The sequence below is a fragment of the Trichechus manatus genome, unplaced genomic scaffold, assembly GCF_000243295.1.
Source record: "Trichechus manatus latirostris isolate Lorelei unplaced genomic scaffold, TriManLat1.0 scaffold00001, whole genome shotgun sequence".
NCBI classification, from domain to species: domain Eukaryota; kingdom Metazoa; phylum Chordata; class Mammalia; order Sirenia; family Trichechidae; genus Trichechus; species Trichechus manatus.
This window is the reverse complement of record NW_004443937.1, coordinates 45,429,544-45,442,625: the sequence shown is the minus strand read 5'-3', so window position 1 is coordinate 45,442,625 and position 13,082 is coordinate 45,429,544. Positions and strand designations below refer to the sequence as shown.

Genomic DNA, 13,082 nt, shown 5'->3' with positions numbered 1-13,082 from the left:
CCATCAGGAACGTTCTGGTATCATTGTTCCTTCTCTCTGATCTCTGAGCTCCAGGTTCTCACAGCCTGTCTCCTACTTCTCACGTCTGTATAAATAGAAGGTGCCATTCAAGGGTTTTTTTTCCCCCAAGTATCCATTCCTAGAAATAGAAGTGACTGGAAACTTACATGGTGGTGCTTTTGTTCCTTTCTAAAAATGTGGGCATGTGGAGGGCCAACTTGTGTTTGTTCTTGTGAAGACTTCTGCTAACATTAAGAATTTCTTGAGGCTTTCTTGTTGTGCTAAGGTTTCGCAATGTAGATAAAGCCTAGTCTTTATTATCAAAGAATTTAACCTCCAGGTGGAAAAACAATAAGCCCACAGCAATTCCTTGGGTTTCGGATAGCTTTCACATTCACCAGCTCATTTAATCCAAAAACATCTAACCACCTAAGGTAAGTTAGACAGCGGAGTTCCTGGGTGGTGCAAATGGCTAGTGCTCTGCTGTTAACCGAAGGGTTGGAGGTTTGAGTTCACCCAGAGGTGCTTTGGAAGAAAGACCTGGCTATCTACTTTAGAAAAATGAGCCATTGAAAACCCTAGGGAGGCACTTCACCAAAGACAACGTTCAGGCGGCTAACAAACCCATGAAGAGATACTCTCAATCATTAGCCATTAAAGAAATGCAGATCAAAACTATAATGAGATACCACCTCACCCCTGCAAAAATGGCAACGATCAAAAACACAGAAAACAACAAATGCTGGTGAGGTTACGGGGAGATTGGAACTCTTATACACAGCTGGTGGGATTGTAAAATCGTACAAACACTACGGAAAAATGGTATGGTGCTTCCTTAAAAAGCTGGAAATAGAAATACCATATGATCCAGTCATCCCACTCCTAGGTGTATATCCTGGAGAAATAAGAGCTGTGACACAAATAGACACGTGCACACCCGTGTTCATTGCAGCATTGTTCACAATAGCAAAAAGATGGAAGCAACCTAAGTGTCCATCAGCAGGTGAGTAGATAAACAAAATGTGGTATGTACTTACTGCAGAATACTACTCGACAATAAAGAGTAACGATGAGTTCATGAAACATCTCATAACATGGATGAATCTGGAGGACATTATACTGAGTGAAATAAGTCGATCACAAAAGGACAAAAGTCAAGAATAGATTTACACACAGAAAGCAACATTCTTTGATGGTTACCAGGGATGGGAAGGGAAGGGAGGAAGAATCACTTGCTAGATAGTAGCCGCGTGTTAATTCTGTTGAACGGAAGGCAAAATACATAATATGGGGGAGTCAGCACAGTGTGAGGAAGCTGCATGAAGAAACTCAGAGGTACGCAAGAGTAAAGGACAACTACAGTGAATGTTACAACACACACAATCCTGCGACAACAGTCATAGCCGATTACATAGGTGGATATGTATGCCATATAGGTGTGGGAAAGTGTATGGGAGTATGTACGTGTCCATATATAGGTATGGTTGTGGACAGTTGTATATATATTTTTGTATATGCTGCATTTATATTCATATATATATAATAGGGCACATAGGGGCCACCATTATGGAAACTTCCTAGATGGATCCAAACACCTCATGGGAATGAGTTACTGGGTTTGAAGGCTCAGGACCATAGTCTTGGGGGACATTTAGGTCAATTGGCATAACATAGTGTAGTAAGTTGCGTCTGGGGTCTTAAAAGCTTCTGAGTGGCCTTCTAAGATACAACTATTGGTCTCCTCCTATCCGGAGCAAAAGAGAGTGAAGGAAACCAAAGACTCAAGGAAGCAATTAGTCCACAGGACTATTGGCCCACATGAACCACAGCCTCCTCAAGCCGGAGAACAGAAGAACTACATGGTGCCCAGCTTCTACTACCTACCACTCTGATCAGGGACATAATAGAAGGTCCTGGTTGGAATGAGAACAAAATATAGAACAAAACTCAAATTTATGAAAAAGACCAGACTTACTGGACTGATAGAGATTGGAGGAACCCCCAAGACTATCTCTCTAAGAAACTCTTTTAATCTGGAACTGAAGCCATTCCCGGGGGTCACCTTTCAGCCAAATAATAGATTGGCCTATAAAATAAACAATAACATCCGTGAGGAACGTGCTTCTTAGAAGAATCAACTATATGAGACCAAACGGGCAACATTTGCCCAAAAGCAAAGATGAGAAAGCAAGGAGGGGCAGGGAGACCAGAGGGATGGAAACCGGGAAGGCAGGGTGGAAATGGGGATTGCTGATACATTGCAGGGATAGCAACCAATGTCACGGAACAATTTCTGTATGAATTGTTGAATGGGAAACTAATTTGCTGTGTAAACTTTCACCTAAAACACCAATAAAATGTTCAAAAAAAAAAGGAAAGGAAACCCTGTGGAGCACAGTTCTCCTCTGATACATGTGAGGTCTCCGTGAGTTGGAATTCACTTGCAGTGACCAGTGGTGGTTGTGGAGGGGAGACAGTAATGAGTAAATCTTGGTTAGAATAGTTGTACCATGACTTACTAGGTTCAGTTTCCTGATCTACAAAATGGGTCACTCTACCTGCCTCACAAGATCGTTGCACAAATTGGTTGACTCAGTTCCTAACCCATGGGAAGGACTCTGTACTCTGTGGCAACATTAACTCCCAATATATTGTAGCATATGAGAGTACCATGGAGGGAGCAACTGACCATGAGTAGGAGGTTGGGGGTGAGGAGAAGTCAGGAAAGGCTTCCCTGTGGAGGCCAAGAGTTTTAAGGGAAGTATGAAAAGGTAGGAGGGCATTCCCAGAAGAAGCGACGGCATGGGCCAAAGTCCAGAGTTGAGAGACGTTGGACAAGTAGGGAATTACGAGTCGCGTAATAGAACTCCAGCATGCTGTTTTCATCACAAGCTTTGGAAAACAAAAAAGATGCCTCTTCAGTAATTTTCAAGACTTTGTAAGTCCACTCCTAAGAAAAGTCAAAAGGAAATAACTTTAATTCCATGGCTGTTTATTGCTACATTGTTTAGCATAACATAAGAAAGATGGGTAATACTTTTGAGATATATTAATATGCTTTTCTCTTTTGTATTTCTGACTATGTGACCTTCTCCTGTTCATCCAGAGGCACCCGTTTGCCTCAAGGAATTAGGATTCTTGAAGCAGGAAGGCCGACAAGGAAAGAATCAGTGCTTAACTTTAGTCTACTAAAACAAGATTTTCTGAATTTCCTGAGCTGCCGTTAGCATATCATGAATCAGGCCCAGTGGACTTGAATGTCGGGTTTCATGTCACTAGCGTAGCCGTGCCTACCAGCCTGCCTGGGACAGCCCCAGTTCACACGTGGTGACCTGGCCTGATTATCAGTAGTAACGCTTTCACTCTCAAAGCATCCCTGTTTGGGTGATAAATTATATGGTAAGCGAAGTCCCTGCCGCAGCGGAGGGGAAGCGAGGTGGAGGCCAACCCCTCAGGCCTAGTGGAGTGTGGGAAGGAGGAGGAAGATGGAAGGGGAGGGAAGTGAGTCAGTATGTCTGTGTGTGCTGTCCTCTCCTTAAAACCACAATTCCTACGTGTGTGTTGGGAGGGAAGCGGGGCTTGTGGACATATTAACTAAATGCAATAGGGTCTTGGCCTCACTACCCCCGGAACTCTAGGAAGGCTGCTGTTCTCTCCCTAAAACCACAATTCCTACGTGTGTGTTGAGAGAGAAGCAGGGCTTGTGGACGTATTAACTAAATGCAATAGGGTCTTGGCCTCACTACCCCCGGAACTCTAGGAAGGCTGCCGTTCTCTCCCTAAAACAACAATTCCTACGTGTGTGTTGAGAGAGAAGCGGGGCTTGTGGACGTATTAACTAAAGGCAATAGGGTTTTGGCCTCGGCTACCCCTGGACTCTAGGAAGGCTGCTGTTCAGAGTAGTCCCGTGACGGTGCGGGTTGGCAACAACAGAATAGGAACAGCAGTTGCCGGCTTAGAGGGAGAAGGGCCAGGGTTACCCCGTCTGGAACTTCCCCAGCTCCCACCTAGTGTGAAAGGGAGGTTTTGATGTGTCCCTGGGGGGAATTGCAAGTAAGGTTCTGAGGAGAGAGCCAGTGAGTGGGCTTGCCATGGGGGCCACCTTGGTGAGTGAGGAGTAATACTTCAGCCATACAGGCTAGATAGTCTCAAGGGCTGGATAGAGGATGAGACTAAGGCTTGGATTGGTTCATCAGAATTTGAGGGAGTTAAGGTAGAGGACTTAAGGACCCCTGGTGGTGCAGTGGCTAAGCGCTCAGATGCTAACTGAAAGACTGGCGATTTGAACCCACCAGCTGCTCCGTGGGAGAAAGATGTGGCAATCTGCTCCCATAAAGATTACAGCCTTGGAGACTCTATGGGGCAGTTCTACTCTGTCCTATAGGGTGGCCGTGAGTTGGAGTTGACTGGACAGCAATAGGTAAGGTAGGACTTCACCAGCTGTCTGTCAGTTTGCCATACTGTGGTGGCTCGTGTGTTGCTGTGATGCTGGAAACTGTGCCACCAGTATACTAGCAGGGTCACCCATGGTGGACATATCTCAGTGGCACTCCCAGCCTAAGACAGACTAGGAAGAAAGGCCTGGCATTCTACTTTTGAAAATTTGCCAATGAAGACCCTATGGATCACAATAGAGTATTGTCTGATATAGTGCTGGAAGATGAGCTGCCTAGGTTGGAAGGCGCTCAGAATACACAGTGGCTGCAGCAATGGACTTGAGCATGCCAATGACCATGAAGATGGTACAACTACAGGCAACGTTTTGTTGTGTTGTGCACTGAGTCACCATGTGTTGGAGCCGATCCATGGCAACTGACAACAAAAAGGTACGGCTAGGTTGGGAAAGGCGGGCGTGGGGCTCAGCGTGAGCCTGAGAACAGAGCCAGCTCATCACGTGCAGATGTTAGTGTCGGATGCGGTGCAACACTGGGTAGCCTGGCAGAGAAGGTGCTTTGCGGCAGAGAGCAGAGATCCAGTGGCCATCATGGACCACCCTGCTCACCACTGCCACAAGATAACCCAAGTCTTCTGTATACCTGGATATCATCTTGGGGATTGGCAGGGATAGGAGGAGAAGCTGGGAGGGAGGTGAGTTTGAGGGGCTTGCATTCACCTGAAAGAAGTGTATTGTTTCATTTAAAACATGTTTATTGGGCACTTACCCTGAGTTAGGCACAGCTGTAGATATTGGGGTACAGCATTGAACAAAACTGACAAAATCCCTGCTTTTGTGGGACTTCCACTTTGAGAGCTTCATCCAGGGATGTCTTTGAAGCCTGAAAAGACTGAGACTGTTCACCCTAAATTAATACTACTCAGCTGAGGGTGGGGGTGAGCGCTCTTCACAAAGATCAAATAAAGTATAGAAAAATAGGAGGCTGCGTTTAGTTTTGCCCATCTGAATAGTAAGTGGACATTGCAGATCGCCAGGACTTTTCTCCCACGGAGTCATTGGGTGGGTTCCAACCCCTGACCTTTTGGTTACAGCAGCCCAGCAGTTCACCATTATGCCACCAGTGGTCCTTAAAAATATATAACGTATTGGTTAGAACAATTATTTTTAAAATGCCTTTTTAGCTATCATTTTTAATATCCAGCAATCGTGGGCATTTGCTTTCTGTCCTTTTCTTCGTAGGGCTCTGTGCTACTGGGCTGAAATTCTGAAAGGCATTGTGTAGGAGGGGGTGAGGAGCAGGGAGAGGGCAGGAAGGAGGAGTTGACAGTGCCACTACCGAGTGCCTTTTAAAAAGAAGGAAGGAAGGAAGCAAAAATGTTGTGGCCCTTTTTGAAAGAACAGATGGAAAACTGATCACCTAGTGATGTCTGACTTGAAAAACTTGAATTCAAACACAACAAATTTAAGATTTCTGGGGCATTCATGTATTTTTTTTAAAAGGATTTTATTCATCTTACTTTTTTATGTTCTCCATCTTAGTATTATATCAGTTTCTAGGTTCACCTACTATATTTGTTTGTGATTCCCGTGATAATTTGACCTCAGTATGTGCTCAGAAACCTAAGCCATTCCTGATCATAGACCATTTTGGCAATTTATACCAGTTATCAAAACATGAAAAATTTAAGGCAAGGTGCCTTACTAGGGTTTAACAAAGGGAAGTGAGCTGCCTGTGTTTTGCAGAGAAAAAAAGTGCTATAGGAAAAGGAAAAGAGAAGCAAAGACACAACATTGCAGGCTTTGGACTGGGGCATTGAGGTCATTTCTGTTTTTCCTGTCTACTTAAGTGATTGATCAAAGAATAATCTATTTCCATCTTGTTCTAGACACATGCATTGTGAAGAGAACTGCATCAAGTTCTCATAGACTAAGGTAGGAAGCTGTCTTTTGGATCAAGCCAGAATGCTTCTGGCAGTACTGTGAAGCTTCCTTCCACTGTTCGAATGCCAGGGTACTGACTTCCTTAAAAAAGAAGTCTGCGCTGACCACAGTGGTGTCACGTTTACCACAGGCGGCGTAGCCCATGCATTGTATGTTGTTGTGACCTCGTGGAAAGCACCTTGCTCGGGTTAGATTCACAGCCAGTTCAAAATCCTGAGTCAGGTTTGGAGGTTCAGAGACTTGTTCATGGAAGATACTGTTATACAGTGTTCATGAAACTCCTCCAAAATAACTCTTTATCCAGTTGGTTACACAGAATATACTAGAGTGGCAGACACTTAAAGTCTTTCTTACATTGTTTCCTTTTGGGGAATAGCCTCTGTTATTTCATTATGGTTTGAGTGAAGCTGGAGCTTTTGGCCCAAGGGGAGGGCATGTGACCAGCCTTTGACCGGTCATGATAGTACTCCATCCTCACAGCCACGGTGGCTCTATTCACTGAAGGACTTTTGCCGGACCTATGAAAAAGAGATTTCTGAGATGAAAAATTAAGGGCGTGAAGCAATTTGCAGCCATATTGGTACCATGTGAAGAGATTTTGTCTGAGAGAGAATAGAACCAATGTCCTGATTATGTTGTTCGAGACAGAGTTCTACCGACATTTTAGGCTGGGTAATTGTTGTGGGGGCTGTTGCGTGCATTGTAGAATGTTGAGCAGCATCCCTGGCCCCTACCCGCTAGATGCCAGCAGTATCTCCCCAGTAGTAACAACCAAAAAATGTCTCCAGACATCACCAAATGTCCCCTGATGTGCAAAATTGCCCCCAGTTGAGAACCGCTGGTGAAGTAACTGTGTCTAACTGGGCTCAAAGACAACCCTTTGACTTTTCAGTTATTTGTACCGTATTAGCTTTCTGTTGCTGCTGTCTTTATGGCTCAGCTTCTGTCACCACATGCCTTTCTATGACTAAAGCCAGGGAAGGTTTTAAGAATCTTTTAAGAATCATGTGTTTAGATTGGATCCACCAAGGTAATCCGGGATAGTCTCCCCAGTTTAAGGTCCTTTGCTTAATCACCAGGAGCCCTGGGGAGACTGTCCTGGTTATGAGTCAGAATTGACTTGACGGTAGTGGGTTTGGTTTTTTCTGTTTTACTTAATCACATCTGCAAAGTGTCCTTTGGCCGTGTGTATTAGTCAGGGTTCTCCAGAGAAACAAGTATATCTATATGTGTGTGTGTGTGTGTGTGTGTGTGTGTATGTATGTATGTATGTACACACACACACACACACACACACACACACACACACACACGTGGTCCCTAGGTGGCACAGATGGTCGGTGCTCGACTGCTAACCTAAAGATGGATGGTTCACAGCTACCCAGTGGTATCGTGGAAGAAAAGGCCTGGCAATCTGCTTCTGTTAAGACTACAGCCAAGAAAATCCTACGGAGAAGTTCTGTTCTGTACTACATGGGGTCGCCATGAGTCAGCATTGACAGCAACTAGCAACAACATACACAGACACATACACCTGTGTGTGTCTGTGTGTGTATATATCATGTACATATACAGAGATGCTCACACACAGAGACTGAGAGAGAGAGATTGATTTTACGGAATTGGCTCATGTGATTATGGGGGCTGACAAGTCCCAAATCAGTAATCCAGGTAGCAGACTAGAAACTCTGGCAGGGTATCTGTGTTACAGTCTTGGGGCAGAACTCCTTCTGTCTGTGAAACTTCAGTTTTTTCTCTCAAGGCCTTCAACTGATTGAATGAGGACCACCCACAGTACTGCGGCTAAGTTCCTCTACTTGAAGCCAACTGATTGTAAATGTTAATCACTTCTACACAATACCTTCACAGCAACAACTAGACTAGTGTTTGACCAAATGCTGGGCCTCAAAGCCTAGCCAAGTGATAGATAAAATTAACCATCACACCTTGTAAGGTGACTTATTCACAAGTTCCAAGAACTAAGATGTGGACATCTTTGGAAAGCCATTATTCTGCTTTCCACAGGCACCGGTAAGTTTCTTTCTTCTTTTTTTTTTTTGCTTGCGCTGGCTTGACTTGGAAGGAGCCCTAGTGGCCAAATGGTTAAGCACTTAGCCACTAACCAAAAGGTTAGCGGTTTGAACCCACCCAGTGGCTCCATGGGAAAAAGACCTGGCGATCTCCTTCCATAAAGATTGCAGCCAAGAAAACGTTATGGGTCAGTATTACTTCATCACATGGGGTCACTATGAGTCAGAACCAACTTGAAGGCACAAAACAAGCTTGACTTGACTGTCAGTTACTGCAGCTGAGAGTTAACAGTAAAATGTTTGAGACATAGTGTGGGAAACCTCTTTCTGCACCTTCCTACAGTTGATAAATTGTTTTGAACCCCCAGTCCCTATCACAAAGCCTGGTACACAGTAGGCACTCAGAGTGTACTCAGTGGATACCGGATTTATTCCACCCCTTCATCTCGGGTCCCATGAAGAAGAAGCAGCATTATTAGAAACTCTACCACTGACTTGCTAAGCAGGGCTCTGGAGAGAGAATGAAGAGAAACAAGAAAACATTTCCTGCCAAGATAAGCAATTAAGCGATTTTAAGGAGCTGGGATTTCAGAGTCAGGAATCCAGGAAGGATCTGCAGCTCCCCACTGTTCCTACCACTCTGTGAAATAAGATAGTCTGTCTTTTGTTGGCCTAGTTGCTGCTCTCCCCTTCTCTTCGTTTTTTTTTGTGCGTTGCACATTGAGGTTAAGTGACTGATAAATCAATCCTGGGTGGAAAAGAATTTATTTTTCTTATTTCCCTTCTCAGAGCAGTTGCTCCATATGAAATGTATTTATGCTCTCCTCTTACTGTGTCCTGGGTTCTGTAGGTTTTCTAACAGGAGGATTACACAAATCCCTGTGGGATTTTCAGTTCACCAGCCCATAGCCTATCATGCTGTCCTTGTGACACCTCTTGGCTCTGCAGAAATTACCCCAGATTCTCAGGCTAGAGTTCTGTGTCTGATGGAGCCCCTCACTTCTGGGTACAGAATGTCTGATACATTAGCCCCAAAGATGCAGATGAGAGGAAGCCTTTAATTTAAAACAGTCCAAGGGAGGCCTGATGATTTAGTTCAGTAAATGCACTCTTAGTATCCAATATTTTGTTTTCAAAGGTCTTAGCAAACAGAGAGACCTGAATCTGACGTACCTTTGATTGGAACATGGAATTTCTTGAAAGCTCTTCTCTAACAAAGCCACTTTCAGCGCCTCTGGGAGCTCAGAGGGTCATCTCAGATGGGATTGGCGGTGGCCTGGCTTCAGCTGATGAGATTCACGAATCTAACACAGAGCGAATTCTACAGCCTCAGCTCCCCTTCCTGCTCTCTTATTTAAGCAGCACAAAATCTTGGTTATAAAAGGGAGTGTTTTCCTATAATAAGCGCACATAAATACTTCATTGATGCGGTTATCTTTGACGTAAAATAATTCCACAGCATGGCTAGTGCCTGGGAGAAGTGATAAGTCTTCTTCCTCTCCACCAAGTGATTTCTTTTTTAAACAAACAAAATGTATGTCTGAATTTGGTTTGTGTGTAAACACGTCTGTTTGTCCCTGCCACAGCATTCCCTGGAATGTACACCTGACCCCTTAAAGTAAATGCTGATGAAAGAGGAAAGCAGTGTTGCTTCTGCAGTCAAGATGAAATAGATGGAACCTGGTCCAACTGGAGTTCCCAAACTCCTAGCAGTATACTTAATTGAGAATGTATTTCAAATTGTGAGCTTTTGGCTTATGTCATAAGAGTTAGCAAATTCAACTTACACCTTTGCTCTTAAAAAAAAAAAAAAAAAAAAAGGCCTGGAGAGAAGTAAGAAAATGCTATAAGGGGACCAAGAAAACCTTTGTAACCCTGCAAAAATTGTAACTGCTATCCATGCTTCCCCCTCCTTGGGATAACCATTTTTGTCATCTGATAAAAGTGATGTGCCCTTGACTAAACGCCTTTTTGCAAAGCATTGCTGATTAAAACGTAACTACCTGAGATGATTTTTCTTTCTAGATTGGTCTCTGTTTTGAGAGTAAATCTACGTACTATATATACCGTATTTGGAAATACCACCTTCTTTGTTTTTATGATTCTTTGGCTCTCTCTCATCATCTTATTGTTCTGTCACCGTCCTGTGTGCTGGTTCTAAAGCTGGCTCTCTGGCCTCTGCGCTGCCTGAGTTTCTGGAGAACAAAACACTTATAAATACCTGTAATATTTCTCCGGTGGTGAGGAACAGAAAAAACTGCAAGACTCGGTGGCAACGTAAACAGAAAGTTGTGTCAGGGAGGAAGTGACTGACGACTTGATTTATAGAAAACTAAGTTAAGAGTCACTGGTGATTCTTGAAGGGTACTGTCAGGATCTGGGATTTTACCCTACTTCTGTGAGGGGTAGAGTTCTTCGCCTTCAGTGCAGGAGACCCAGTGATTCCCGGGTGGCGTAGTTCACGTGCAGCTACCACCTGTCCGTCGGTGGAGGCTTGCATGTTGTTATGATCCTGAATGGGCTTCAGTGGAGCTTTCAGACGAAGATGGATTAGGAAGAAAGATCTGGCAATCGACTTCTGAAAATTAGCCAGTAAACACCCCATGGAGCACAATGTCTGATCCGTGGGCCATCATGGGGATGGTGCGGGATCAGGCGGTGTTTCTGTTGTTGTGGGGTTGCCGTGAGGCAGGGGCCAACTCAGTGGCAGCTAGCAACGACATAAGCTGGTAAGTTAGCCTGTTACTGTTTCATAGAGGCTGGCAGAAGGCAAACGTGAGCCTCTGGGTCAGAGGCAAGGGGCTGTGTTACTCACAGCAGCAAGCAGTGTGAGCATCATGTTTGGGTCTGTTCCCCACTGCCTCCCCCAAAGTCCAAGGAGTGATGTGAAGGAGACCAGGTGGATGCTGCACACACAGTGGGTTTGCGTCACAGCCGAGGAACCCTGAGCTTGGGAAATCTGCCTCTGTAATGGCAGACCTGCTCTTTGCCCTGGAGAGAGACATTACCTCACCTTCCTGATTGCTCACTGCAGACGCAACCCTGAGCATGGTGCAGGCAGAGCAGTCAGGGCCTAGCGTTCTTTGCATATTTAGCAAGAATGTGCAGAGACAACCAGGGCTCAGGGGCAGGGCCGAGTACCTCTCCCAACAGTCCCCCAAGGTGATTTCGCATGTTATACTGATAACAACTCTAGCTGCTGTTCACGGAACATCACTGCTTGCGCCACTGTGCACGTGCTTTTACGTGTCTTATTTTCCATTTTACAACAGCCCAGTTTAGCAGGAAGCCTGTTTTATAGACAGGGAGACTGAGATGGGAAGAGTTTTGAACAACGTTGCGGGCTCTGACGGCTCTTCTGAAGTGAGGCTCCTTCCCTTGTTTTCTGTCTCATCCCACTCTGCGTCTCTTCAGTGGCACATCCAACACTATGTCATGTAGTTTGCATTTTTTTCTCTGTCTCCACCACTGGAATGAATGCTCTTTAAAGTCAAGGACTTTATTTCGTTAACCTTTGTTTTCCCAGCAATTAGATTAGTGCCTGATGGTATGTGGTAGGCATGGGATAAATATTTGGGGACCATGTCTATTTTGAAGGAGCCCTGGTGGCACAGTGGTTAAGTGCTTGGCTATTAACTGAAAGGTCGGTGGTTCAAACTCCCCAACTGTCCCGTGGGAGAAAGATGTGTCAGTCTGCTTCGGTAAAGATTACAGTCTTGGAAACCCTAGGGGGTATTTTTCCTCTGTCCTGTAGGGCTGTTATGAGTTGGAATCGACTTGATGGCAATGGAGTGTCTGTTTTGTGCCCAGAGGTTTTTTCAGTGCTTACTTATCAAAGAGCCTGTGTGTGACCTAGTAGGTGCAAGAAAAAATATTTGCTGAATGAACAGACACTAAGTGGTGGAGCCAGAACTTGAACTGAGGTCTGTCCGGCGCGTAAGCCTTGTACTTGACTGTATTGTTAATCTTTGCTCCTCTCGGTGGTAGAATCCACCCACTGCTCACAGACCCTTGGAGATTTGGATTCTGTCATACTTGTTTTAGTAGCTCTCACAAGGTAGGCACTCGATATCATTTTGGAAGTCAGTTAGAAATGAAAGAGTTTCATTTATTTTTATTTTTTTAGTCTCTCCTGCAGCTTGATAGGGAGAAAACAGTGAGTGCCTCCCCGAGTCTGAAATGACCATTTTTTTTTTACTAAAATACAAGGCTTTCTTTCTAGAGCTCCTGTGGGTGACAGCACAGAGGGTCTGACCAAGAACCTTGAGTTTCTTCACTGGCTTGTTTCCATGGTGATGGCTGCAGTGTTGATGGGGCTGTTGTGGCAGGGAGAGGAAACAGAAGGAAGGGCGTTGTTGCTCAACAGAATACCCAGAATCCTTTATGACCACGAGCAGTAGAGTCTGCTGCAAATGACAGTGGACCAAAACTGACTCGTAACTGGGAGAAATGGGTCCTGAAGAACCATCTCATGTGTGGAACTTTCTTTCCTAATTGCATTTTTGAGAGATTTGCCTTTAGAGTTAACAGCAGGATTACTTCTGTAACTTTTCTAAATGCGTATTTACTTGCAGAGCCTCCCAGCGGGAGATAAAGGTAGATGCTCACTTGCTAAGGTTCCAAGAACCATCCCAAAGCTCCTGTGGAGAAAATTTATGGAAATAATTTAGAAAGCATTTTTATTATTATCTCTTATGGTTCAGAAGGTTGTTCTT

The 13,082-nt window shown here is 44.6% G+C and overlaps 1 protein-coding gene across 1 annotated transcript in view; it reads left to right on the top strand.

Moving 5' to 3' along the window:
• The window catches only part of MAGI1 (membrane associated guanylate kinase, WW and PDZ domain containing 1), a 659,819-nt gene that overhangs the window by 305,866 nt on the left and 340,871 nt on the right, over window positions 1-13,082 (top strand). Inside the window, exons 6-7 of the mRNA XM_004368768.2 lie at window positions 2,678-2,694; window positions 10,393-10,421. Of these exons, the coding sequence (XP_004368825.1) occupies window positions 2,678-2,694; window positions 10,393-10,421 (46 nt within the window). The remainder of the gene's footprint in view (window positions 1-2,677; window positions 2,695-10,392; window positions 10,422-13,082) is intronic.